This window comes from Gopherus evgoodei, chromosome 14 (assembly GCF_007399415.2).
Source record: "Gopherus evgoodei ecotype Sinaloan lineage chromosome 14, rGopEvg1_v1.p, whole genome shotgun sequence".
NCBI classification, from domain to species: Eukaryota; Metazoa; Chordata; order Testudines; family Testudinidae; genus Gopherus; species Gopherus evgoodei.
Genome location: NC_044335.1, coordinates 6,650,703 through 6,677,346, shown reverse-complemented (window position 1 = coordinate 6,677,346; position 26,644 = coordinate 6,650,703). Strand labels below are relative to the sequence as shown.

General features: G+C 46.2%; 1 protein-coding gene across 2 annotated transcripts in view; it reads left to right on the top strand.

Moving 5' to 3' along the window:
* Positions 1–9,821: 9,821 nt before the first annotated feature.
* Positions 9,822–26,644, top strand: part of LOC115635310 (DEP domain-containing mTOR-interacting protein-like) — a 37,899-nt gene continuing 21,076 nt past the window's right edge. For both annotated transcript variants that reach the window (XM_030533794.1, XM_030533792.1), the window contains exons 1-2: positions 9,822–10,246; positions 24,402–24,580. In XM_030533794.1, coding sequence (XP_030389654.1) covers positions 10,161–10,246; positions 24,402–24,580 — 265 coding nt within the window. In that variant the 5' untranslated portion in view covers positions 9,822–10,160. The remainder of the gene's footprint in view (positions 10,247–24,401; positions 24,581–26,644) is intronic.

The window sequence follows — 26,644 nt, the reverse complement described above, 5'->3', positions numbered from 1 at the left end:
AGCTTCTGTTTGTCAGAGGGTGGAGATGGATGGCAGGAGAGAGATCACTTGATCATTGCCTGTTAGGTTCACTCCCTCTGGGGCACCTGCCATTGGCCACTGTCAGCAGACAGGATACTGGGCTGGATGGACCTTTGGTCTGACCCAGTCTGGCCGTTCTTATGAGGATGAGGTATGTTTTATTGGACCAACTTCTGTCTCTTTCACCAACAGAAGTCATCTTTTATTGGACTTATCTCACCTATCTTGTGTCTAGTAGCCTGGGACCCACCCGGCTGCAACAACAGTAATGAACAATCATTTCTGGCATCAGGCAAGTGCCATTGCATGTTCTAGTTGGGAGCATGGAAATAATTAAATACCAAGGATACGTCTACACTACCCGCCAGATTGGCGGGTAGTGATCGATCTATTGAGGATTGATTTATCACGTGTAGTGTAGACACGATAAATCAATCCCTGATCAGCAGTCAATGGGAGAGCGAACTCCAGCACTGCGAGAGGCGGAAGCCACGGCTGTCAATCCAGCACTGCGAGGACGCGAAGGAAGTAATTTTAATTTGATCTAAGATGCGTTGACTTCAGCTACGCTATTCTCGTAGCTGAAGTTGCGTATCTTAGATTGATTTCCCCCTCTTCCCCACCCCCCCAGTGAGCTGCAAAATAAGACATCCAGTTTTACCCATGGGCTCCTCTGTCTCTTCTGTATTTCTAATGAGTTGATTTGGTTACTAATCCTCTGAAATGGAAAATTTCAGATATGCTAAATCCTCTGGAGAGGAAACTTAGATGAAATGACTCTGCGCTGGTGTATGCATATTCATCATATCCAAGGACTGCACAATAAGTTGTATAGTATGTTTCATCTGATAGCTAATTAAACATCTGTGTGTGTTGGGGGGGAGGTGTATACCTAGGGATCACGTTACTCACCCCTAAAATGCAGCTAGCTCTGGAGTGGAGCTTAACAGCTGCTTAGCAGTGCCTTCCACAGTATGCAACACTTCAGAGTGTGGACTAAAGATGATGGTGAAACTGCAGTGGGCTTCCTTGAGGTAAAAAGAATGTAGTTCTGTGTCTTTAGGGCACAATTGCTTATGGTGTTAACACTCTTATTTTGATGGAAAAGGCGATGGGCTCCAATGGGCTATATTTTGCAGAAGGCCAGGTGGATACGTAACAATGTGTGTACCTCACTGGGCAGACAGTTACTGTGACTACACATGCAGATTGGGGATTTGTTTGTGCAGATCAGGCAGGCAACTGCACCTGGGACTAAACTCCTGACTTTGTTGTAGCTTGGTCCTTAATGACCAAAAGTGTGAGGAACTCAGCTTTACTCCTCATCAGAAAGATAGCACTCCCCCAAAGCAGAAGACAGTGGCTCTTACTAGGTCATCTTGAGAGTGGGAGTGGTTAGGACACCTGCATTGGGTGTAGCAGCGCCTCAGACAGGCAGCTTAGGGTGAGCTTCCCAGGCATCAGGGCACCCTTGTGCTGAGCTGCGGTGTAATGGTGCCCCCTTTGGTCCCTGCAGGAACTGATTGGTGAGTATCAGTAATTCAGTGTTTTCTGTGGGTTAAGTGAATGTTAATGTTTGGCACTTTACACAAGGCTATTTGGGGACACAATAAACCTTTCCTCTTGTATAATCTTTTTTAAATCGGTTGGCAAGTGTTGCAGTACCTTAACTGGTTACCATGGCAGCTAAACATTCTCTCTCTGCCTTAAAGCTTTGCTCTAAATATTTTCCATCTTTAATTTGTTTGTTCTGGAAGAAGTTCAAAATCTAATGGGTAAAATATCAGCAATACCCCAGTGGCATAAGCTCTAGAGGGAAGAATAATGCACCTCCGAGGAAAAACAAGTGGGAGCGTAGGGCTGCTCTACGCTACCACACTAGGAGGGCGTAGTTACAATAATGGATCATAGCTGTATTGTAAATGAGCGCGAACTGTGTCAGGGTGTAACTGATTACGGGGTGATGGGAACTGTAACGTCTAACTGTGGGTGAGCCGGTCCCCTGGCTTGGCTAGCACTGTGATGGTGTGCACAGTCTTAGGCCATGCTTGTGAGTGCCTGAGGTCAGAACCATAAAGCCAGCTGCCCTGTGGTTTGCACTGGCAGCAGCAGTGTAGGGTGCACTTTGGTCATGGGGAGGGTGGGGAGTCAATTAGCTGTCAGTAATTGTTTAGCGAAATAAAAACCGAAGCCACTGGGTAGGGCCAATGATCTGGCACAGGATGATGGGGCCGGATCAGATGACCATAAAATGGAAGTCACTGGACAATGAGAGCTGGCCCTCCTGATGAGCTTTGTCTTTAGGCTGAGCACAAGGAAAGGTAAGTTTAATGTAATGAGGCGCTGGCTTAAAGTGGGGGCTAGATCTGAGCTGTCCCATGCTGTCAGCACCCAACATTCTGTTAACCAGAGCTGCAGCTCCAGTCGTTTAACAGTAAACCCAGTTCTTCCCTGAGTCCCTCACCAGCCCTAAACACACACAGGTGACTGGAAATGTCATACTATTGCCAGCAACAATGGAAGTGCAAAGATGCCCCTGCTAAAGGTATGCTAAGGCACTGGTGGGGGGTTTCTGCTTTTCTCAGAACCTGCTCAAGTGTACAAGGAGAGTTGGTGTGTCCCTGTGTTTTGGATGCAGCATGGTCACTGGGACACAGGTTAGGCCAGGATGGGGTGTGTGTGTGTAAAAATATAAATATATAAAGGGACCTTCTGATGCAAACAGTCCATCATTGCTCTTATTTGCCTGGCCAGACTGCATCCACTGTTGGACTTGGACAGGAGCAGTGTAACCACTCCAGATTTATTCAGCCAACTGGATATACTTCCACTGCTCCTTCGTGAGCATAAACGAAATCTTCATGTCATATTGGTCAGACAAAGATCACCATAGAACCCGGTTGTGTAGTAAAAAGTTTAATTTACCTTGAGGCTACTGTCCCTTCTTCCATGGCTCCCTGATTGCAGGGTAGGAGAATCCCCACCACCTCCTCGGTTGCTCCGTCTGCTCAGTGTAGCTAAGGGAAAGTAGCTTTAGGTGAACCAGCCAGGAGCAGATGAACTAAATTTAAATTCTGCCCAGCCCCTGTGTGCTGCTGGGCCAGGCTCCTGAGGCTCCAAAAGCCATAGTCAACCAAGGAAGAACTTCTCTGGTGCAAGTGTGATGGACACCAGCCTGGCTGATGCGCCAAGGACTGAGCTAGGCATGTCTAGAGTTGGCAGCATGATTCTCTTCAGCTTGAGCTAAATCCCAAGCCTCTATAATGGGTGGGTGGGTGGAGGGGGCTGTAGCAGACCCATATCCTCTGTGGCTTGGGTAGAGAAGGGGACCAATATCACACAGTGAGCGGAGACTTACAGAGAGACAGTGTAGGAAGGCCATAGGCCGCCTTGGTTCAGGCGTTATGCTGCCGGAAGGAGAGGGATGTAGTCCTGGGGATTCTCAGCGGCTGTGGGCACAGAACAGCCCAGGGCTGGTTGGGTGTTGGGGGGGAGAAAACCATGTAAATGAGCAGTTCTGTTTCATGCCAGGTGCCACAGGAGCCCCAGAGGGATTAGCCCAGACTAAGGAGGGCCAAAAGGTGGAAAAAACCACCTGGTAGGGTCTGCATGGGCTGTGGCTGCGTGTACAGCACCAGCTGACACTGGATGAAAACTGCAGTTACATTGCCACTGCAAGGCCAGCCCAGCCTAAAGGGGGGATCAGAGAAGCTGTGCGTGCTGGCCCCGCTGCTCCCATTGGCTGGGAATCATGGCCAATAGGAGCTGTGGGGGCGGTGCCTGTGGGCTCAGGCAGCACAGAGACCCCTGACCCCTCCACCTACGGGCCATGGGGACATGCTAGCTGCTTCCAGGAGCAGCGCAGAGCCAGGGCAAGCAGGGAGCCTGCCTTAGCCAAACTGTGCCACCAACTGGGAGCCACCTAAGGTAAGTACTGCCCAACAAGAGCCTGTACCCCAACCCCGTGCCCCAGGTCAGAACCCCCTCCTGCACTCAAACTCCATCCCAGAGATTGCATCCTGCACCCCAACCCCCTGTTCCAGCCCTGAGCCCCCTCCTAGAGCCCACACCCCCTCCTGCACCTCTACCCCAGCCCTGAGTCCCCTTGCACCCAAACTTCATCCCAGAATTGCACCCCAACCCTCTACCCCAGCCCTGAGCCCCCTCCTGCACCCAAACTCCCTTCCAGAGTCCGACCCCTGCCCCTACCTGCACTCCAACCCCCTATCCCAGCCCTGGGCCCCCTCCTGCACTCCAAACCTCTCACCTCTGGCCCCAGCCCAGTGAAAGTGGATGAGGGTGGGGAAGAGCGAGCTGTGGAGGGAGGGAGGCAGGGCAGGGGAAGGGTGTTTGGTTTTGTGAAATTAGAAAGTTGGAAACCCACATCTGCAGATCAGGGCACAAGTGCTCACCTCACTCTCAAAGGTCTGAATCCATCCCTGGTGTAGTTCCATTTGAGTTAAGGATACAAAATCCCCAGTGGGTTTGCACTTTCTTCAGTCTCTCAGCTGCCTCTATGGACTGGATGAAGCCATTGGTTGTTAAGCAATTGGGTATACAAGAGAATAAAGGTGGTGGTATCCTCCTCACGTTCTGCTAATGTTTTAGGCTACTGGAAAAAGAGAACAATCTGTTTATTGCAATGTTAATTTTAAATAAATGAATGGACTCTCTGGGCAATAAAGAGAGTAAGTTCTGATGGCTCTGGTGGATTCTTGTTCTCTTTGAACCTCTCAGCATGCATACAATGCATTGTCATCGGACTGGATTATTGAGATACACAATTGGCTGTGTGATATGACAGCAAAACTGGGCTGCTTAGTGTGGGTAGTCAGTTGTAACAAAGGGAGAGGAGAATTATTTCAGTAGAACTGTATTGAAGCCACACTTGGAATGCTGCATTCCTGGGCACCTCAGTATCAGAAGGGAGATGTTTGGTGAAGAACCACTACCACATCTGATGATCTAGTGGGATTAATATGGGGGAAAGGTTAACATAAACAGGGATAATAGCATGACTTGCTAAAGCTAGTGGGGGAATGTGACAACTATCTACAGCTGTCTGAAGAGTGTGAATGCCAAGCAAGAAGCAGCATTAGCAGGTGCCATGAGGAGCTGAGCAGAAGTTATGCAAAATAAATGAATCTAGACTAAAATATATCCCTGGGGTAATTCTACTCAAACCAGTATAGTTATACCAAGGATTAATTTGGCCTGATATCATCCAGGAATCTCCTGAGCAGGAGATTTGGGAACAGTCTCCAAAGGGAAGTGGTGGAAACTGCAGGGCTGAGGACATCTTAAATTAGGCTACACAGAACACCAGAGAAGAATTTGATGGGAACAAGCCCAAGGGGATCAACTAGGGCCCAGATCTTCAAAGGTATTTAGGCACTCAGCTCCCATTTAAATCAATGGCAGTTAGGCTCCTAAGCATCTTGAGCATCTGGGTCTAGAGGCTCCAATAGGACTTTGCTCTTTCTAACTTCATGGGTCTTATGACCTCATCATGTATGATCAACCTGCTGGCTGTCCCACTCCTGAAGCTGCCATACTTTGCTTGCTTGGTCTGTCATCAAGAAATCAATTAAACATATAAATACATGTGTTTATTATTTATTAATAAATCAATAGCTTGTGTTTAAGAATGATTGGGAAGTTCTTTTTTGGCTCATCTCAATAATTTAAGAACCCCCATAGAAAGCTATCAAAGACAGCATAAACCAACTGGCTGTGCCCAGGGGTGAATGGACTACAGCTGCTTAACCTTGCCTCAGCTGAGGAGCTTTCACCAAGCTCAGTTCTTGCAGTGAAGAACTGAATTGAAGTTAGCAGTAAGGTGACCGTCTATCTTGATAAATAGTGGGACTTAGTCTAAGATAGCAAGAGTGGCTCCTTTGGTCAGATTTCCTTCCTTCCTCCTCATGACGGTCTTCTAGAAATCGAAGTAATCATGATTTTGAGATCTGGCACATGAAGCGGATGGACCTGGCGCTGGTCTGGTCCAGAACTATCATACAAATGTGATGGGCCTAAGCCACAGTCTGTAGTGCAACAGCGCAAGGGGTGAGGTTGAGTTTAATGACCTAGTTCAGACAGATGGCTTTACTCTCCATCAGAGAAGAACATTCAATCATTCATGTCACAGAGCTAGTGCTCTGGTGGGGATATTAGCTACCCAGGTCCTGTATGGTGAACTGCTGCCTAAGCTGATCTAATTAAATCTGGCATCTGGTTCATTACTACTTCAGCTTTATAAGGCTTCTAATTGAAGCAAAAAAGTCTCCCTAGCTGATGTGTGGCTCACTCTCTGTTCTATCCTCTCCACATTTTCTTTTGCAAGATTTTTTTTTCTCTGTATCAGTCTCTTGGTTTTTGCTTGTTTCTGCCAGCCAATATTTTTCACTCCTGATTGAGATGAAGGGAATATAATTGCATGTATAACCAGTGTCAACAACAACTTTAACTACTTCCTGGTTCTTGTTTTGCTGACCTCTGCAGAGTGAATAGCATTGCTTCTGTGTCTGCCCAAACCCTGGGAAAAGATGTCGGTAAGGATGGGAAAGGCCAGCAGCTGCTGAGGTGGTGGCCCTCCCTGGGAGCAGATGTTAAAAGGCAAAAACAGGTGTCACAGCATAGGCAAATATAATGGCATGGGCAGTGACAGACCCTTGTGGGCTGACTTTTCTTGCCAGTTAGACCGCAATCTAACACATGCTTAACTTTAGTAGGACTTCTCGTGCACAAAATTAAGCATGAGTGTTGTGTCTTTGCAAGATCAGTGTCTTAGTTACTAAGACCTGCAAAGAAGGAGCTCACCCAGTTTAGTATTTGAAGGGGCAAAGTGTTACTGCAGTTCTTTGTTAGAAATGCGAGTGGTGCCTGTTCGGACTCAGGGATTTGATTCTAGGCTAGTGACCGATTTTAGGCTACTGAGCTGCATTCAGAACTAAATAGTTCTAGCTAAGATAGGAGGAGGATTGCATTTACTAAAGTAGATATAGGACCAAGTCAAGGGGTCGCACCTGGTTATCTCAAGGCTGACTTTGGCCCTAAGGGTACACACCAGGCCTCCATATGGGTTTAGTAGAAGTCATTGAAAGAGAAATTACTGCAGTCTATTAATTTTTTCATCATTGTTACTTGTAATAGAATAATAGGAAATCAATGAGTTCCACAGCCTGAGACATCTTACCTGCCAAATTATAACTCGAAAGCTCCCTATTGATTTGAGAGCTGTTTCAGAGTTAGGGGCGAGGAACAACAATGGGTTTTTGGACACAGGGTCTATGTTTAGATCTTCTATGACCATCTCTATGTAACCATGATCCTATTGACACATGGTTCTGTCATTTCTGGCTATATTCCTGTACACCTTCCAATAAAAATACAAACTGCTGAATCAACAATGAAACCACACGGTTACCATAAAATCCTGTGCTCAGTGGTCTGTGAGGTGGCTAGTGCTCTGTCACTTCAGTGGTTCAGAGTTCAGGTCCTTTACTCCCAGGCTGCCTGGCACTGGAATCACTAGAGGAGACCAGATGCCCAGTGACCAGGTCAAAGAAGCTCCTCAGGTTCCCTTGTAACTTGCCGGAGGAATGGCACTGGCAAGTTCCAGGGGGGATGTTTTGATCTAAGAACTGGAGTTAAGTTGGGGTAGACATTGCTGGCTGGAGGCTTTGTCTCTCCACTGGAGTCACGCGGCAGATCAGCCTCCAGGCTACAGACAAAACCTCTGTTATAGGAGGTGCAAGATGTACGTAGAGCCAGGTGCACACAGTTACAAAGGCAGAGATGCCATGTCAGGCTGCCTCTGACCAGAGCAGTCAGTGACACCGCATGCTGACTTCTAAGCCTATCCCCAAATTACCACAGTGCCTCAGAAATCACTGTGACAATCTAAACAGACGCAGCCCTCCTGGATGTGTGGGCTAGAGGTTAGTGAAATATAGGGCCTTTAATGGTATATTTACATAGACATTTTCATGCTGAAGAATCCCCAAAGTGCTTCATAAATTGTAAATACAGCACAGAAATGCAGCAACCTCTGGTGCACAGCATGCCAGTGAGGGAGGTTCAGGTGGGGGAGAGGAAACACTGGCCAAAGACACAAGGATAAATCATGAGATCTTTCATATCCCTAGAGAACAAGTGGGCCTCCCGCAGAGCAGACAGATCTCATCCTCTTTACTTCAGGAGAAAAAAAATTCAAAGATGACAAACAAGTGGGAACTGAGTGGTTCCGAACGCGGTGTCAACAGTCCTTCACTTTTTGTAGTGAGCCTCCAGCTTGGAGCACCTGCGACTTGGCATAGTCTGAAGTTGCTGGAGACCTTTGCAATACCTGTAGCAGGTGTAATAGAGAATGGGCCAAGCATGTGGTCTCTGAGGGTTGTCTGAACTGAAATCATGGAGAAATTCCAGCTCAGGTAGACTTACCTGAAGTAGTTTGAAACTAGCTAGTTTGGGCCCCAGAGCAGTGTTTCAGCAGGGCCAGCTCATGCTGAAGGGCACGCTGCCACAGTTTCATTGTCCCAGGGCCGGAGCTAGATTAAAGCTAGCTTGGGAACGTCTACTCGAGCTGTAGTTGCACCCCGGGGCTGCAGTATAGACGTGCCCAGAGCGTCTTTGGCCTCGTCTTCAGTAGGAAAAAAGGGGGTGTTCTTGTCTCATGTTAGCTCATGTGAGGTAAAATCACAGGCTGTTGTAGGTCTAACATGAGTGAGCAGGTTGTGGTAAACTCTAGACTGCCACTGGAGTCTTTGCTTCCACCTCAGGCATATGAAAACTACACCCTGTCTTGACTTCCCTAGGATTGTACCTCACGTTCGTTATCAAGCGCGAGCTACCATGAGATAAGACAACACGTTGTTTCCAGGTCCAGGGGCACCCTGCAGGCAGATCTTTCCTGTCCTGTTTGGGTGGCTTGCCTGTGTGTGTTAATACACAGCTCCAGGCTCTGCCCCACTAAGCCTTTGGAAAGCAGCTTCAGTATTTCATGTGAGAGTCAACTGACTTCATCCCCTGGCTGGCGGCAGACTGCACAGGCCCTACTGGCATCTGGAGTTGTAGAATTTGCATTCCTTTTTAATTCTCAGGCTGGGGCCTCTAATTGTTATGGTGTGTATGCTGGGCACAAAGTACCCACTGCATGGTGCCAAATCCCTGGGGCCTGAGGGCTTGTTCTGGCAGGGGAAGCTAGTGTGTGTATGTAAGGGCCTTCCACCACTCCTATGTAGCCCCTATGGAATACAGGTCCCTGTGGCTTTCAGGAGCTGCTTCTCTGGAAGCCTACAGGTGGGTGGCTCCACCCCGAGTCTCTGCTCTAGCAGTGGTGAGGATCCCCCTGGGCACGAACCCTGATGGAAGAGGGAAGACCAGGTCAAAGGAGACTCCGTTTACCCCAAACTGCTTAACTCTGTGAATTACCTTTGTGCAGGCCCCACCTCTGATTTTGCTCAGTTTGTTCCAGCTCCTTAATGAGCAGTTTCCCCCTGATTTCAGGAGAGAGACACACTCCACAACCTATTGAAAACCACACCTTTTTCCTCAACCTGAGAGTTGTTTATTAAAGCAGCTGCAGGCCAAGGGCAGCAACAGTGCTAGGGCTCTGAGCCTCCTGGAGCTGCCAGCTGGCTTTCCCCAGGTACGGCACAAGGGGTTCTTTCATCCCAAGGCAGTTTGCACGGGGAAAGGGAGGAAGCCAAAGTAAGGATCAGATTGCAGCAGGCTCCACCTTCAAATGATATGCTCCAGCAGAAAAACATTGGGTACCTGCACCTACCTGTTACATAACCAGGATTGAGCATAGTCAAGGGGGAGAAGGGAGGAAATCATCCTTTGGAAACAGTCCCCTGAGTGCTCCTGAATTTCCTGCCTCCCATCTTCTCCCAGAGAGGCTGCAAACAGCCTATACCAGGTGCCCTAGCTCTGCTGAGGAGGAGTGGAGCTGGGCAGTGCTAATCAGTGGACTCTGGCAGTCACACAAACTGTAAACAGAAAGGCAGGAAAGTAAATGGGACATCAGCTGTAGCTGTCAAAGAGCTCTGGAGCTGGGAGGCAGCTGTTTGCACATACATGCTTGCATGCCAAGCACCGCTAAGCTCTTTCGACCTCTGATGTGTGCCTGAGCCAGGATGGAGAGTATTAGCAACAGCCTGAAGAATAAAGCAACCGAGAGACATCACAGAGCAGAGGTGATGATTGCAGGAGAGCAGCTGAGGTAGGGGAGCTCAGCTGGGGCTGGGGGGAAGGAGGGAGCTTTTGCTGTCACTCAACTCTGACCTGATGTGCCTATGTAAATGAGTGGTTGTAAATATTAATCAGGTGGCAAATGCAGTTTGCAGGGGGTTGGGAAGGAGAAGAGAGAAATAAGGATGGAAAGAAGCTGCAAGAAGAGGCTAAAAGAGCCATTAGTGGGCTTGTGGCTACAAACTGTCTAGCGTGTGTCCCCATCCCCCAGCTCTTGTGGGTTCAAAGTACTATGTCTGTGCAGAGCTTTTCTTCCTTCTGGGGTTTCCAAGTGACCAAAATCTGTCTCTTCTAAGGTATTTCCTGACTTGTCTTTTATAAAAATCAGTTTCTTTTTTGTAATCACCCCTGGATTTTTAGCATGGGCTGTTACTGTCCTCTCCTTCCAAACTTCCTCAGTGAAGGGAAAAACTTCCCTCATTAAATAGAACAACCAGTTCCAGGGACCTGGGCACCTGAGAAGGAAACGGAGTTCAGCTTCCTCTTCATTGTTTAGTCGTTGTTTGCTTTTCAAATGTTAGCCCTTGTTATGCTCAATACCCCTTGGAGAGAAGGACACCTTGTCAACCTTGGAGTCTGAGTTGTGACATTGAGCTGCTAACACAAGGTTTCTGGTCTTCCGTACATGTTTCTAGCTGATCATTTTAGTTGCTGCGTCTCTGATCTGGGCAGGATCAGTTTTAGTGAGTTTTGAGAATGGCACTTTTGAAAATTTTACCCAAAGTTCCATTTTCAAAAATGAGTTAAGTGGCGAAGTGCCCAAGTCTTTTCTGAAACCAGGGTGTAGGTGTCACCCTGCAAAGAGTAACTGGGCTGGTGAGAGCTAGGGTGAGACCTTCTGCTGGTGGGCTGGTTTCTGGGGTTCGGGATCTGAACCACAGTTGCAGAGCACAAAGTCCCTCATGGTTACAAGGCAGGAGCTGGCAGAACCCCTTACTGGTTTGTGCGGTCTCCAAAACATCACCATAGGCTCCTCAGTCGCTTTACCCACTGTGTTGAACTGCCCCAATTCTGACACCACATTCAGTCACATGCAGGGTTATTTACTGTTATATCTTCGTCAGTGTATCTCAGGGATTCTCAAACTGGGGGTCGGGACCCCTCAGGGTCATGAGGTTATTACATGGGGGGTTCATGAGCTGTCAGCCTCCACCCCAAACCCTGCTTTGCCTCCAGCATTTATAATGGTGTTAAACATACAAAAAATATTTTTAATTTATTGGGGGGTCTTACTCAGAGGCTTGCTCTGTGAAAGGGGTCACCAGTACAAAAGTTTGAGAACCATTGATGTATCTGATAAAACTCTTTAGGAACGAGCCAATGCTTTCCTTCTCTGCCTGCAAATGAAGGGGATAATCACTTCACAGGCACCTGTATTGTTTTGTTTTTAAATGAAAAAATTCCTGCTCATCTCTCTCCCTCCAGGAGCACAGGCTGTTTATTAAGCTCCAAGATTTGTGTTTGGGAGGAGAATAGAGAGCTTGCTCTCCTTAAGCAACGTGAAACATCCAGAACTCATATCACTAGCTAATTTTAGGATCTGTTAGTTGGGTCAGGAGGGGAGGCACCCTACTCCAGTGGGTCCTTGGAGTGTCAGCCTTATCCTTGTTGTTTATTTGTATTATGCTAAGACCCTACAATGCCAAGCATGGCATCAGGTCCCATTGTGCCAGACACTAGACCCTATATAACAAACAAACAAAAAAGACAGTGTGTGCCCCAAAGAGCTTGTAATCAAAGTTAATGAAGAAAGACAATGAGGGTCAACCACTTCTCCTGGTTATTGTACGTCTCACACACCTCACCTTGCCTTGTCTCTAGATACCACCTTCTTAGCCCTGGGAGTTGCCAAGAACGCTCTGTAGCTGGAAGAATTGCTGTTTGATAGCCCCTTCCCTCCCTAAGCCAAAGCTTGCTGCCTTTGAAATACTTTGAGCTCAAGCAGTGAGGGACCAAGTCTGGGGAACTGAACCCAGGTCTACTGTAGTGGGAAGCGAAACAGCAGCTGGACTTTTTGCTGAATTGCATAATTTAAATTGCTCACCACAGAAATTTGACCTTTAATGAATGGCCTATCCCCTGGGCAGTACAGGATTGTTCTCAACAAGATATTTTTCTAGCGCTTTGCCCAGCCTTGTTGTAAACATCCCAAGTAATGGGATGTTTTAAAGACGCACCATGTCCTGTGCCACTTGAGGGTCAAAAACATTGGGCTCAAATATTATGGGAAGGACTAAAACCATCATTCTGGGCATCAAACTTGCAATCGTATCTGTGCAGGTAGAAGGGGGCATCTGCCTGGATCTACTTGCAAGATCAGTATCTAATTTACTCTGAGAATTCAGTTTGGTGGCATCTGGGTCCTCTACAGAGATGTTCAAGATATGGGGCCATGGATTTACTGCAGCTTGTGACTAATCTCCCATGAGCAGAGCTCCTACTCTGTTATGTAGAATGGTCCGTCAGATCTTTCTAGCTCTTAGCAGCAAGGAAGAGAACTTGGGTCAAATGTGTGACAACCCGTACCACCAAGCCGCCCATCTTGTACCACTCTTTGCTCAGTCAGCTCCCTCACTGTTGCCAGCCCGAATGTGCTCAGGGAAGGAGCCTTTAGAATAGAAAGGATGCCAAGAAATCTAGAGCTTTGCTGGTGTGTGTGGGTCCCAAGGAGCTCTTTAGGGTATGCTCATTGCAGCATCATCTCATCCAGAACAGGGTTTGTCTGGGTTGGCTTGGTGTGTGTGAGGTGAGCGTGACTGATGGCAGCTGTTTCTGAGAGGGGAATAATGCATGAGGGGAATTGGGCTGGAGAGCACGTGGGATGGAACATGTATAAAACAAAGCCACCAGGCGCTGGTGTAAGAGTGAAAGGGAAAGAGCTAGCTGGGGGAGCTGAGAGAGATTAGTTTACACTAGGTGATGTTTTCACCTGCTGTTTGGGATGCAGACGTTACATCAGGATGGAGAAGGTGAGCCCTGCTCCCAGCTGGGGAGCGATGAAGACCAGGCTTCTTTGCACCTTTGACCTGCTCTTTGCAACAGGCTTGAGTTTCTTGTTGCCTGGATAACAGCAAATGGATTTAATACAGTTCAGGAGCTGTGACCTGAACTTACTGAACCCCAGGGGTGGCCAACCTGTGGTTCCGGAGCCACATGTGGCTCTTCAGAAGTTAATATGCGGGTCCTTGTATAGGCACCAACTCCAGGTCTGGAGCTACAGGCGCCAACTTTCCAATGTGCTCGGGGGGTGCTCACTGCTCAACCCCTGGCTCTCCCACAGGCCTTGCCCCCACTCCATCCCTTCTCGCCTCCCTCCCCTGAACCTGCTGTGCCCTCACTTCTCCCCCTCCCCCCCAAGCCTCCTGCAGGCCATGAAATAGCTGATTGGGAGGTGCGGGGAGGGAGGGGGAGGCGCTGATCAGTGGGTTTGCCGGTGGGTGGGAGGCACTGGGAGCAGGGGTGGGGGAGAGCTGATGGGGGTGCTGCTGAGGTATTACTGTGGTTCTTTGGCAATGTACATTGGTAAATTCTGGCTTCTTCTCCAGCTCAGGTTGGCCCCCCACCCCACTCTACCCTATTGCGTCTATGGACAAATGGAACTGACTGCAGATAACAAGATTCCAAAGCATGCTCAGTGCTCGTATTGGTGGAAGGGAAGGTGCTGCGGGTGTGGGACACAATAGGGCTAATACTCTTTCAGCTGCAGTCTTGTTTTTGGGATGCTCATAAAGAATCCAGAAGCTACTTCTCTTTTTTTTTTTTTTTTTAACTCCTTCCCTCTCATTGAGAGCCCTGGCTGGCTGCTTCCCTGCTTTGTGCAGCATGGCAGAAAAGAAGGGGACAGGAGCGGGGAGCAGGGCTGATGCAACCCATTAGGCAACATAGGTGGTTGCCTAGAACACTAACATTTGGGGGGCGCCGACTACGGCAGCTGGATGTCCAGCCGCCACGGTCGTCGGTGGTATTTCGGGGGCAGGACCTTCCACCGCCTGTGTTGGGGGCACCATTTTGGGGGCGGGACCTTCTGCCACCTAGGGTGCCAAAAAGGCTGCCGGCGCTCCTGGGGGGGAGAGTGAGAGAGACTGTGTCTGACTGGTGAGTGAAGAGCCCTCTATTTTGGGGTGAGGAGAGGGAGAGACTCCACTGTGGATCAGCTGACTTCCCCTTCTTTTTTTCTTACTCCCTCCACCCTGACCGCAGCTGGTCTGTAATAGTCCAGTTGAGACCAGAAGTGAGCAAAATCAAAGGGCCCAGCGCGGTATGTGAATCTGGCTTAGCATTTGTACCCAGGGGCCAACCATGAGTTCCAAACTTGGCTTGTGTGTCACACCCTTTATGACAAGCAACTTGGGCTTCCAACCTTCTGTTAGGCAGGTGGCTATGGGTGGGGAAACTGAGGCAGAAAGGCTGAGTGACTTGCCTGAGGCCACAGCAGAGGGAACTGGAGCAGAGCTCTGTATTCTGCTCTCCCACCAAACTCCAGTTACTCCTCCATAAGTGGTGGAAGAGACTACTGTACTTTTAAGAATGAGGCAGGTTCTGACTGGCTGATGTTTTTTCTTCTGTGAACCTTGATAACTAAATAAGATTCATCAGTCCTATTCTATTTTTATATACACACCCCCTCTCCCTTGCCTCCATATGCCCCTGCCCTAGTTCTGGGTTTGGCTGTGCAAATCTTTGCTCTGCCTTCAGGATTGTTTGGCTTCTGACAAATTCACAATTGCTCTCAGTTTGAATTGGCTGTTGAGATGAGCCTGTTTGGTGTCAAAACAGCTTTCCCAGCCAGAAATAGCTGCTTGAGAGAGAGAGAAACAAACTCCCCAGGACTCCTGCTTTTTTCTAGTCCTCTGTGCTCCCCTGTGCTGTGGAACAAGGCGTAAAAAGTGGAGTGGCCCTCAGACCAGCAGAAGGAGGCAGTCAGAGCAGTGTGGTCCCCTTCTAATGTGTTCCTGGTACTTAGCTGGCAGTTCTTAGTGATCTCCTTCTTCTTGACTAAGTGGAGTCCTGTGTCTGATTAGTAACTCGGCCACACGTTTTACAAGGCTGGGTTTATTTTACATCCCTGGTGTCTCTTCTCATTCTTCCTTTGTACATGTGCATGCAAATTCCATTGACTTATTGGGCATTATGTGTATATATCAGAGATCAAAAATCAGCTTACAGGTGCTTTATAGAAGAGGCCAGTTAACCATGTCTATGCTGCCACTTATGTCAGCAAAACGTATGTTGCTCAGGGTGTGAAAAAATACACCCCTGAGCGACCTAAGTTTCGGCAGCACAAGGGGCAGTGTGCACTGCGCTAAGTTGGTGGGAGAAGCTTCTCCTGCCAAGTAGCTACTGCCGCTGTTTTTATTTTGATGGTTTTATTCTGTTGATGGGAGAGCTCTCTCCCGTCGGTGTAGAGCAGCTACAAGAGTGATCTTGCAGTGGTGCAGCTGCACTGGTACAGCTGTGCGCTGTAAGCTTGCTAGTGTAGACATGGCTTTAGTCATTACCAACTATATGCAACAAATAGCTTGTCTACGCATGGAGTTATCCTGGAACCACTGTTGTGCTTTCAATTCACACCCTACCTTAGCCCAAATTAACTTTCCTGTGTAGACAAGCCCTTCTCTATTATACACTTGGGCTGGACTGAGCACTCGTGGACTAAAAAGCTGTTCATGGATTTACTTCTTGGTAAACAAAGAGGGTACGAAGTGAAGATTCACTCCCACGAAGAACAAAGCCACGATGCAAATGGTTGCACAGATTGGCCAAGATTTTCAAAAGAGAATAAGGATTTATTTGGGTGCTGAACTTGACACCTTAAATGAAGTGCTGGTCACTTCCAAAAATAAGGCCCATTTAAGGTGTTTATTTGGGCATGCCAACATGGAGGTACCAAAAATCATTAGTCCCTATTGAAAATTGCAGCCCTTCAAGGGGCATGGTGGATTCTCTATCACTTGAAAGCTTTAAATCAAGCTTGGATGTCTTTTCCTAGAAGATACACTGTAGTTCAATCACAAATTCATTGGTGAGGTTTTTTTTTCCAGGAATCACTAGGTGAAATTCTCTGGTCCGTGTTATGCAGGAGGTTGGACTAGATGATCACGATGGTTCCATCTGGCCATGAAAATCAGAGTATTGGGGTTTCCTTACTACGCAGGCCTGATCTTGCCTGGATTTCTTCTTGAAACTCAGCCCTCACTTTCCCATGCCTAAATTTAAATTAAAAGTAGGAGGGGATGTCACTTAAGCAGAGCTAACCTGGCTGGTCCAATCATGTAACACTCTCCCCTCCCCTCAAGAATGTACTCATGTTCACACAAACTGGGAGTACAGCACAGTTTGTTTTTGTTGCTTTATGGCTCAAAGCTGTATCTCCAGAAACCAGTTCATATATGTGCTGCTGTGGCTGCCCTCCCCTTCTACTGAGCATGTCAGGGTATTTGACTAGAAGGACTGCAGTAGAAAGGAAATCACTTTGTGCAAGAATCTTGTCCCTTTTTTTCATGGCCACTCTTCTGTATTTAATTGCTATGGGAGTGTGAACTCGAGCTAACTACCACGAGTGACCCCTTCTGGAGTTTTACTAAACATTTCAAATGCCAATTTTTTGCTCTAAAATAGAGATTTTGCTTCTATGCCAGAGTCTGACTTGGGGAGGTTCACTGAAAGTAATGATCAACAGGGGAGTTGCCCAGATTGATCCTCTTAGAAGATTTCTCTCTAGGTCAATATAAGACATCGTTGTAAGCTGAGAATGAGAACAGCAGAGCATTTATACCAGTCCTCAGTGACTGGGAACTCTGCTTTGAAAGATTGACTGCGTCATGGAGCCTCACTCCAACAGTCAAGGACAGAACATGGCCTATGGTCTGTAAAGTCTTTTTGGATGGAAGATGCTGTGTAAACGTAAGATATTCTAGCAGTTGAGTTTATATTAAGGCTATGTCTTACAGCAAAAACAAAGGGTATTTTTACTGAGAGAACTGACACAAGATAGTTTTCTCAGTGTAAAACCCTAGTGGAGACAAGACAAGTAGTCTTTATCTCCATGTAGCTAGTCAAGGTAAACCCTGGGTGAGTGGCACAGGGTTAACCTTGACTAGCTACATCAAGGTAAGATTTACCAGAACCTTGTCTCCACGTAAAGTTCATACATTTCAAGGTCAGAAGGGACATGTGGATATAAAATATGCCCTTTTTTCCTTTAATAATGAAGACAAAGCCTGTGATTCAGCTGCAAGACCAGGTGAATACCATTCCTCCTGCAAACAAGCAGGTGCTCAACTCAGCATAGTCCGGCATTATTAATCTCTCACGGGGACTGGATGTGACTCAATGCAAGAACTGCAAAAACCTTTTGGTGTAGTATGTAAAATATAGGGTTAAAGAGTAAATTTGGAAGGAGAGAAACTATCATGGTTGTAACATTTTTGGAGTTATTTAGGGAATCAGTACGGATTTCAGTTTCATTAGAGATGTACAGTAGGTTATTTTAAATGAGTTGAGAAGTATTAGTCCAATTCCTAGTGGACAGTCTCCCCAGAAACTACAGTGATAAAGGTTACAGTTGTTTAGTAGTTATCAGCAGGTTCAGATGATGACCAATATCTTCAAAAGCAACTGGTGATATTTAGACGCCTCAATTTTTGAGGAGCCCATCTGGAAACACTGGTAGGGGCCTGACTTTCTGAAAATTAGGTCCTTTCAAGTTGGGCACCCAAATATTAAGCTTTTTCCAAATTACTAGTCAGTCTTGAAAACTTTGAGCTATATGGACATGAAGATGAAATACAACATTATACAGGTTTTTTCTGGACATTCTTTGAATAGAGCTAGTTACAATTGATGGTTCAACAACTTTATTTTCCTATCAATGACTGGCCTTTCTTTAGACTGAAAACTTTTATAGAAAATGTCCTTGTTCAAACTTTTTCCAGATTTTCTATGAAAAAGCTAAAAACCTTCAAATATTTTTTTTTAACTTGCAAGTTTCTATGCAAATCTTGAGCAAAAGAACTGAGGCATGTTCATTTCTTTCGAAAATATTCACAGATTATATATAGTGTTTTCTGAGCCACTCTAGCTGTGAGAGGCACTAGAAGAAGAATGTGGAGAAGCTGGAATGGCCATTGCCCGTACTGAATCTGTGGATGGAGGACTTCTCTCTAGGGCTCTGATCCTGCAATCAGATGTGTAGGCATGGATTCTTGTGCATGCATGGAGTCCCAGTTACCAACCCTATTGCATTACTGGGGTATTGTTCTGTCAATCCAAAACCTTAGAGCACTAAATTCATTAAAAGGGGTGAAAAATTAAGAGTACAGAAAGAAAACCAGCATCAGAGGAAAGCTGGGTTCAAGTATTGGAGCCTCTCTCATCAGGAGAGGATAATTGAAAACTGTCTGAGCCCCAAACCTATGACAGTGGAATATCTGTTCTGTGTTTAAAGAATTACCATAGTTTAGTGAGCTCTTGTATGTTAAACAAAACATACCCATGAATAAACTTACAGAACACTTGACGTCCACCCCCGCTCTCCCTCCTTAAAGTGCTGTGGGTTTGCTTTGAACAAGGTCACAGAGCATGAATAATGGTGTCCTTCTAGTGACCTTGACAAAGAAACATCACGATTGCCCAATCGCCCATCCAAAACAAATGCACAGGCAGCAACAGCCAAAAAGGAAAGTGTTTCATAACTGTTGATTTTTGTGTTCTAGCAGCCAGTTTCTCCTTGTGTTATTCTGGGGGCTTTTGTTTGTGTTTTTGGTAGAATACGAATGGTTTTTGGCATGTAGAAGAAAAAGTCTAAATGTCATATTACACACCCTTATTTAGCAATTTTTATCTGGAAGCAAGATAACTATAAGTCAGTCTCAGTTTCAGCTATTTTTGCTTTTCTCAAGATAATATACTTACTCTTCATGTATGTGTCAAATGATTTCTTCAAAGGGCCTGTTGGTATATACTCAGTGTTACCTCTTTCCATACAAAAAGAGCAAAATGTGTATAATCTCCTTTTTAGACTAAGGAAAACAACAAAAAGAACAAAAGTAATGTGTATACGAGAGCCTGTTGTGTGTCTTCTGTTACATGCTGCAGTAATTCTGAGAGCAGTATGGTGGACTTGATAGAAATTAATAGGTACAGCACACTGAAAAACATAGGTAATCACTGTTTCAGAGCTACATACAGTATAGATCAGAGGTCGGCAACCTTTCAGCAGTGGTGTGCCGAGTCTTCATATATACACTCTAACTTAAGGCTTTGCGTGTCGATAATACATTTTAACGTTTTTTAGAAGGTATCTCTATAAGTCTATAATGCATAACCAAACTACTGTTATATGTAAAGTAAACAAGGTTTTCAAAATGTTTCAGAAGCTTTATTTAAAATTAAATTAAAATGCAGATCTTATTAGTTTAGTATGATCCTTGCCCTTGCTTTTCCTTGCTGAGTTTTCCAGTGTCTGGTGGCAGATACTTGGATACTTTAAGCTGCACACAGGCTTCTGAGTGATCAGTTGTTAACTGGCTGGAACCCCAGATCGGCAGCTGAGGTGAGTGGAGCTGGCAGCTGGCAGGGCTGAGCAGAGCCGGAAGCCTGGACCCTGTCTGGCAGGGGGCCTGCGCTGGAACTCCAACCAGAAGCAAGGTGAGTGGGACTGCGGCGGGGACCCCACCTGGAAAGAGGCCAGCAGCAGGAACCCTAGAGTGGCGGTGGGCTGAGTGGGTCAGCCCGCTCAGCTCTGGGGTTTTGGCGGTGGGCTGAGCATCTCAACCCGCCCCGCTCTGGGGTTTTGACCACCGGCTTCTGCCAGCTGGGGTCTCAGCCCGCTGCCAGCCTGGGGTTCCTTTCCCCAGGCCAGCAGTGGGCATTTAGTGGGAACGGCGGCAGGACCCTGGCTGGCAAGGAGCCAGCAGCAGGAACCCCAGAACAGCAGCGGGCTGAGCAGCTCAGCCCACCCCGCTCTGGGGTTTCCACCACCGGCTCCTGCCAGCTGGGGTCACAGCCTGTTGCCAGCCTGGGGTTCCTTCCCCCAGGGCAACAGGCGGCGCTGAGTGGGACCGCCGGCAGGATCCCGGCTGGCAAGGGGCTAGCAGCGGGAACCCCAGAGCAACGGCGGGCTGAGTGGCTCAGCCTGCCCCGCATGCCATCAAAAGTTGGCTCACGTGCCATAGGTTGCCGATCCCTGCAGTACAGCATAGTTAGAGCCTTAGTAATTATACATGAGAGATGGGTCTGAGGCTCAGTGTTCAAACTCAATGCTGAATTCCCCCAAAGTTTGGGAGTGTTCACTTCTGGGGTTGTAGTTAGAGCTGGTCAAAATTTTTGAACCAAATTACTTAGTCACAAATGCTTTAAAAATTGTGACACTGTTAACTCTTCAATTTGTTTTATCTAAATTTAATATCTCTTATATAAACTATTTTTCAAATGTTTTATTTACGAGAAACCAGGGGGATTGTTTTAAACGATATATGTATAACTGTTTTTGCAGAATTCTAAAAAGTGAAAAATGAATACTGCAAAACCAGAAAAAATTTTTCCAGCTAATTTCAGTTTGGAGTCATCTTTGTGTGGCTTTGGGTTCTAGGTTTTCATGTCCAAGACAACACGTACAGGGTTATACAGACGTCTTCAAAGTCATGCTAACAATAGAGTATTCTTGGTTTCACTCTTATCTATAAGAAACATTCCTATAAAGCAGTAGTTCTCTTGTTGTGTACTAAGGAGATAACATTTTGGGGGATGTCTGTCTACCTCTTTATGGAGCGGGTGGGCTGAGCAGGGGTACTTTAAAATTGGCATCCAATGCTAATAGCATTTTGACAGGATGCTTCCCCCTGACCCCTCCAAAACCCTACAATAAAAGGCAATTCTCAGTGTTGCATGGCAGATTATTTACTTGAGAGAAAATTTGGGACTTAAAATGTTTGCTCTCTTCTTGCTTGGACAAAACTTCCAAGTGAAAACGAAATAAAAAGCTGAACAAGAACATACGGTTTTGGTCTTTGTCGGCTGGTCATCGGAAAGCAGGATATCTCAGTCCATACAATACAGGCCTGAACTCTACCTGAACTTCTTGATTGGGAAATCCCTTGGGTTACGGGACTGCTTTCCTTGCCTCTCTGTGGTGCGCTAGGGGGCCCTGTGCATGCTCACAGAATTAAAAAAAAAAATGCAGGGTTTGTAGGCTGAAACTGTGCTTATGCCCTCATATAGTGGTACTAACTCTGGTGATGCTTCTAACGTAAGGCTGAGCAAACTAGTTTGGAAAAAGAACCATCTCAAAACTTTCCTTGGTCCTCAAGCGGAACACACATCCTCTCAGCATGGCAAGGCTCCCTTCTTGCACTGTCTCCTTTTCTCTGGTGCCTTTGCTGATCCAGCGGTGGGCCCCGAATGCTGCTGAAGTCCAGGTTTGCCTTACACAGAGACTCCAGTTTTCATGTTGAATTTGGTGGCATCGGGTCAGAGCTTTTGGGATTCAGACTGAGGCTTTGATTTGTGGGGAGGATGCAGTCGGGTAAGTTATTGGTTGTGGAACTGGAAAGTATCTAACAGTCAGGGCTTGTCTACACTTACCGAGGGATCCATGAGTGGTGATTGATGCATCAGCGGTCGATTTAGCGGTTCTAGTGAAGACCCACCAAATCGACTGGTGATCGCTCTCCTGTCATCTCCCGTACTGCACAGGATCGAGAAGAGTAGGGGCAGTCAATGGAAGAGCATCTCCCATTGACATAGCGTAGTGTGGACCCCGCGGTAAGTAGATCTAAGCTACGTCGATTTGAGTTACGTTATTCATGTACCTCTTAACGTAGCTTAGATCGAATTTCCCCTGTAGTATAGACAAGGCCTCAAACCAGCATCCATTGCATTCACTGTGGATCGGGCCCTTTCATGAGGTGGAGAACACTGGAGAGGCCTACCGGAAAGTCCAAAGGCAGGGAGGAGTAGCTAATGGAGGAGCAACCCTGGAAAGTTCTTGAGCCTCAGAGTTTCACTAAGTTTCAATTTTCTGACCTTGTTGATCTTAACATCTGCTATTGCTGAGTTACATGAGCAGCTGACAGATGTGGCACAGACACAGAACTAGAATTTTTATCAGACCTTCCCTCTGATAACTGTGGGCCAAATTATTGAATGCAGCCACTTAAAGAGCATCACAACTTCTGCACGTTCATGTTGTTACATTCACAAATCCCACTCGGGGCCGGCATATGCTGCACTGGTTCTGGCAAGTCAGATGATTGTGTATGCACAGCAGCATTTACAGGTGCAATTTTTGCTGGCTAGACACAAGTCCCTTAATATGCAAAACGCCAAGAGGGCAGACAGGTCTCCATTCCCGTTCTTAATTGGCAGTCTTAACTGCAGTCATCAATTATGAAACCCTCCTTTGTCCAATGATTCACGATCTGCAGACTTTTGTGGTTCTATTGTTCCCTTAATCCTTTAACATAAATACTGTATGGATCTGGGAGGTTCCAGGGCATAGTATGTGGTGACATGGGAATTGTTGGTGTGCTTCTTACAATTTGTTAGACAAAGCATTGCCTTGTATAGAAAATGATCTATGGGACACCTAATAGAATTTATGTAAAGTTCTGTTGTGGGCAGGGGAAAAACTCACCTGAAGGCATTAAACAAAGAAATGCTCCGTGATTTATGTCCTTGCAGAATATATTGGCCCTGGGCAAGAGTGTCATATAATGAAGGTTTTGAAACTATAAACATCTTGCTGTTAAACAAATATTATCAGACAGCTCCTGTTCAGGTAGGATTCATGCCCTGTGCATTTTCCAGCGTTAACATTTTGGGAACAGTAATGACTGAGGCAGAACGCTTGCCAAGTTTGATACCTTTTGGTTTTGTCCTTGCCCCTTGGTTTTGGCTTGAATACAAGATCTGTTTGATTGGTGACCCCGTTCAGCTGTGAAGGTCATTACAAAATTCAAAGCCTTAATCATATGAATAACCCTTACTCACGCACATATTTTCATTGAAGTAACAAACTCATTGTGACATTGAGATTTTGCAGGGATGGGGCCCCAGGAGTTGTATATGTGCCAGTTGTATCCCCCCATCTCCCCAACTATCTAAACCAGACTAGATTGGACACTGTCTATTCTAAAAGATATTCATTATTTTCTTTTAATTTTTTTAAAACAGATTCTTTGTTGATGGAAGTATCTCATACAGAATCTAACTTTCTAATATTGGTATCCCATGCACATAAGACGTTCATTCCAGACTGGACACACTGGTAAATGTGTGCTGTTTAAGTTTTTTCTGTAGGAATTCATAACTGCCTAAGTGATTTGCCAAATACTTGTCAAATACATACAGCAAAACCAAGTGTTGCTTTTTGACATTCCCATCCCAACCCACTGTGACCTGCTACTGTTTGATGCTTAGTGCTGAATACTATAGCTGACCTCTAAGACTTGCTTTCCTGGTGATGTTGAGCAGAGCTCACTACAGACTGGGGCAAGCACGAGTGATAGTTTTCTTCTTGCTTTTCTTCACAAACTTCACTCAGCTGCCGTGTATTTTCTAAATAATGTTAAAATAACCCCCAGGATGCTGTTCAGGACTAAGACTAGTGTGGATGATGGTAAAATTTAACAATGTGTGATGGTGATGGGGAGTAACCAACCTCTAAATTTTGGAGCAGTTATGGTCGGTCATCAATGAAATCATTTCCCTGTGTTTTAAGACAGAAAAGAATAGCATCTGGTAATAGGGATATACTTACATTGCATACCTACGAGCATATTTGTTTACTGTGAAGTATTCGGGAAAGATCAGCTCATTTTAGGCAAAATAAGAACTAGTTGAAACCAAATCCAGAGTGAATGGATTTTTGCGGGTCACAACTTTCACTTTCCTTTTCTCTCTGTGTTCTGATCAGGACTATCAGGGGAAGGTACCAGCAAACTCACCAGACAGAAACCTTATGAGAACTAACACAACCTTGCAATTCAAAGAGGTGCAGTTAAGCATCCTGACTCTTGCCTAAACTATCATAATCTCAAAGCCTATGGTGGCACATCCATCACTGGCATGTAATCTAAAATGTCTCTGAAATTACACATACACTTCATAGTGTTCTCTCATCCTAGGCTTCGACTTCATGATGGAAAGCTCATTAAGGACAGGCGCCACCACCTTCGAACGTACCCCAACTGCTTTGTTGCAAAGGAGCTTACAGACTGGCTGATTGACCACAAGGAAGCACCAGACCGAGAGACGGGTATCCGCCTAATGCAGAAGCTAATGGACCATTACATCATCCATCATGGTTTGTAAACTCTAGTTACCCTTTAACTTGCCCAAGAGAGAAAATTCACAGTGTCTGGACTAGTCATTTCCCTGTCTGTGTCCACTTATCAGACCAACTTACCTATTTAGGATCCACTTCTGCAACCCTTTCTCATGCGAGTACTTCCACTGAAGCCAATGGGATGACCTCCCAGAGTTTGAGATGTGCAGAACTGGGCTCCTGTTTAATAGCACTACTTCTCAGGTTGCACGATGCTCCCAGTCTCTTGTGCTGCAGCCACTCCAGAACAGAGAGTGTGGGGGCACAAGAATGAAATAACCCTCGGAGGTGAGTCTCATGGGAGAAGGTAAAACTATAATGCAGCTGGTTAAGCTCAGTCATCCTGTCCTGGACACTACTCTGCTGTTCAGAAACTGCCTAAATACTGTGGTCTAGATTGTTACGGAATTGAATCCCTGCAATATTGTAGTATTGTGTAAATACTCAAATGGCTGAAACTGCATGATAGAAGACATAAAAAAAAAGTAGTAAAATTCATTTTTACTGCACCAGGTTAGTGTCCCTTAACTTTCCAGCTCATATCTGGGGTGGGGACAGTGGTAGTGCAGCTTGCATGCCAGCAAGCGCTACACCGTGATCGGGTTGTGGCATCCCAAGGGCCAACGCAAACATACAGGGAAGCCTCTCTTGGGAATGAAAAACGTACAGTGCCTTTTTCAAGGCCTGTCTTTGGACCCAACTCAGAGTAAAGACTCACTTGGCCCCCAGCTCCATGCGGCTCCTGACCAATGGCTCCTACTATTCTGGCTCTTAATTTTTTTTTTTAACTTGCAACAGCTTTACTTTATTTTGATACAAACACTGGGCTGGGCCATGTTGTTAGATACCTGGGGAAGGCATGGTCTAGAGAACTGAGTACTGGAGCAAGAGAGAGTAATTCCTGAGGTTTGATCCTCGCTCTGATGTGGACTCACTCTATGCCTTCCTTGGTTAAGTCTCTGCCTCTTTATCTTCATCTGAAAAATGGGCATAATAATAATACTTTAATTCTTGGGGGAAGAGATTTGAATTAAAGCCCCAGTTTCACATGTGTATAAGTGCTTGCAGGATTAGGGTCTAATTTCTTAGGCTCCAGTTTTGGGAGTTACAGAATCTTTTTTGTATATTCTCTCCTCATGACTGGTAGCTATTATGAGCCATGTTTAAACATGGCTGTTGCTATCTCTCTTCTAGCGCAGTTAACCTGGTTGACGTTAACAGATTTATTTCCTTTTCTTTTTGAGAGAACTGGACTGGCCCTGCCATGCTGTCCGCCACTGGGGCTGGAGACTGGTTTTCAGATGGTTCTTAGACAAATCTTTGTCTTCCCTGGTGAAGGAAATAGTTCCAGAACTCTTCTGGCAACCGCTAGGTTGTAACTGTAGTAATAACAACTAGCTTTTATGTAGTGCTTTACATCAGTCAGTCCTGACATGCTTTACAGAGGAGGTCAGAATCACTGTCCTTATTTTACAGATGGGGAAGCTGAGGCACAGAGGAACGAGATGTGCCCACGGTCACCCAGCATCAGAGTTGGGACTAGAACGCGGGTATCCTGAGTCCCAGGCCAGTGCACTGTTCACTCAGCCACACTACTTCCTATGCTGCAGCTAGAGTGAGGCTGTTTGTTGCTTGTGTTGACTGAGGTGCAGGCGAGAGATTCGTTTAGGGTGAAACTCAACCCTGCATAGAGAATTAGTACAAGACAGATGCATTTCATAAGACCTGTCTGAGGGTTTGTGGTGAGACTTTCATGGTGCATAAGCAAGCCCTGGGCTGGCTCTTCACATGGGGATGGATTTCACCCTTGGTGCATGGGCATGAAAGATGTTTGTGGGCACTTGCTGGTAGTGTGAAGAGTGGCTGTCTCACATTTAACTTTCAGGTTACTAGAGATGAGCCTGGGCCAAAATCCCACAATCGGCTCAACCCCACTTCCCTGAAACTTGGGGATGTTTGGAACCAGATCCCAATGTGCTCATGTTCCTGCTTTGGTGATCTGGTGGGAGACAATCCTCTGGATTAAAAACATCTCGTTCTTTA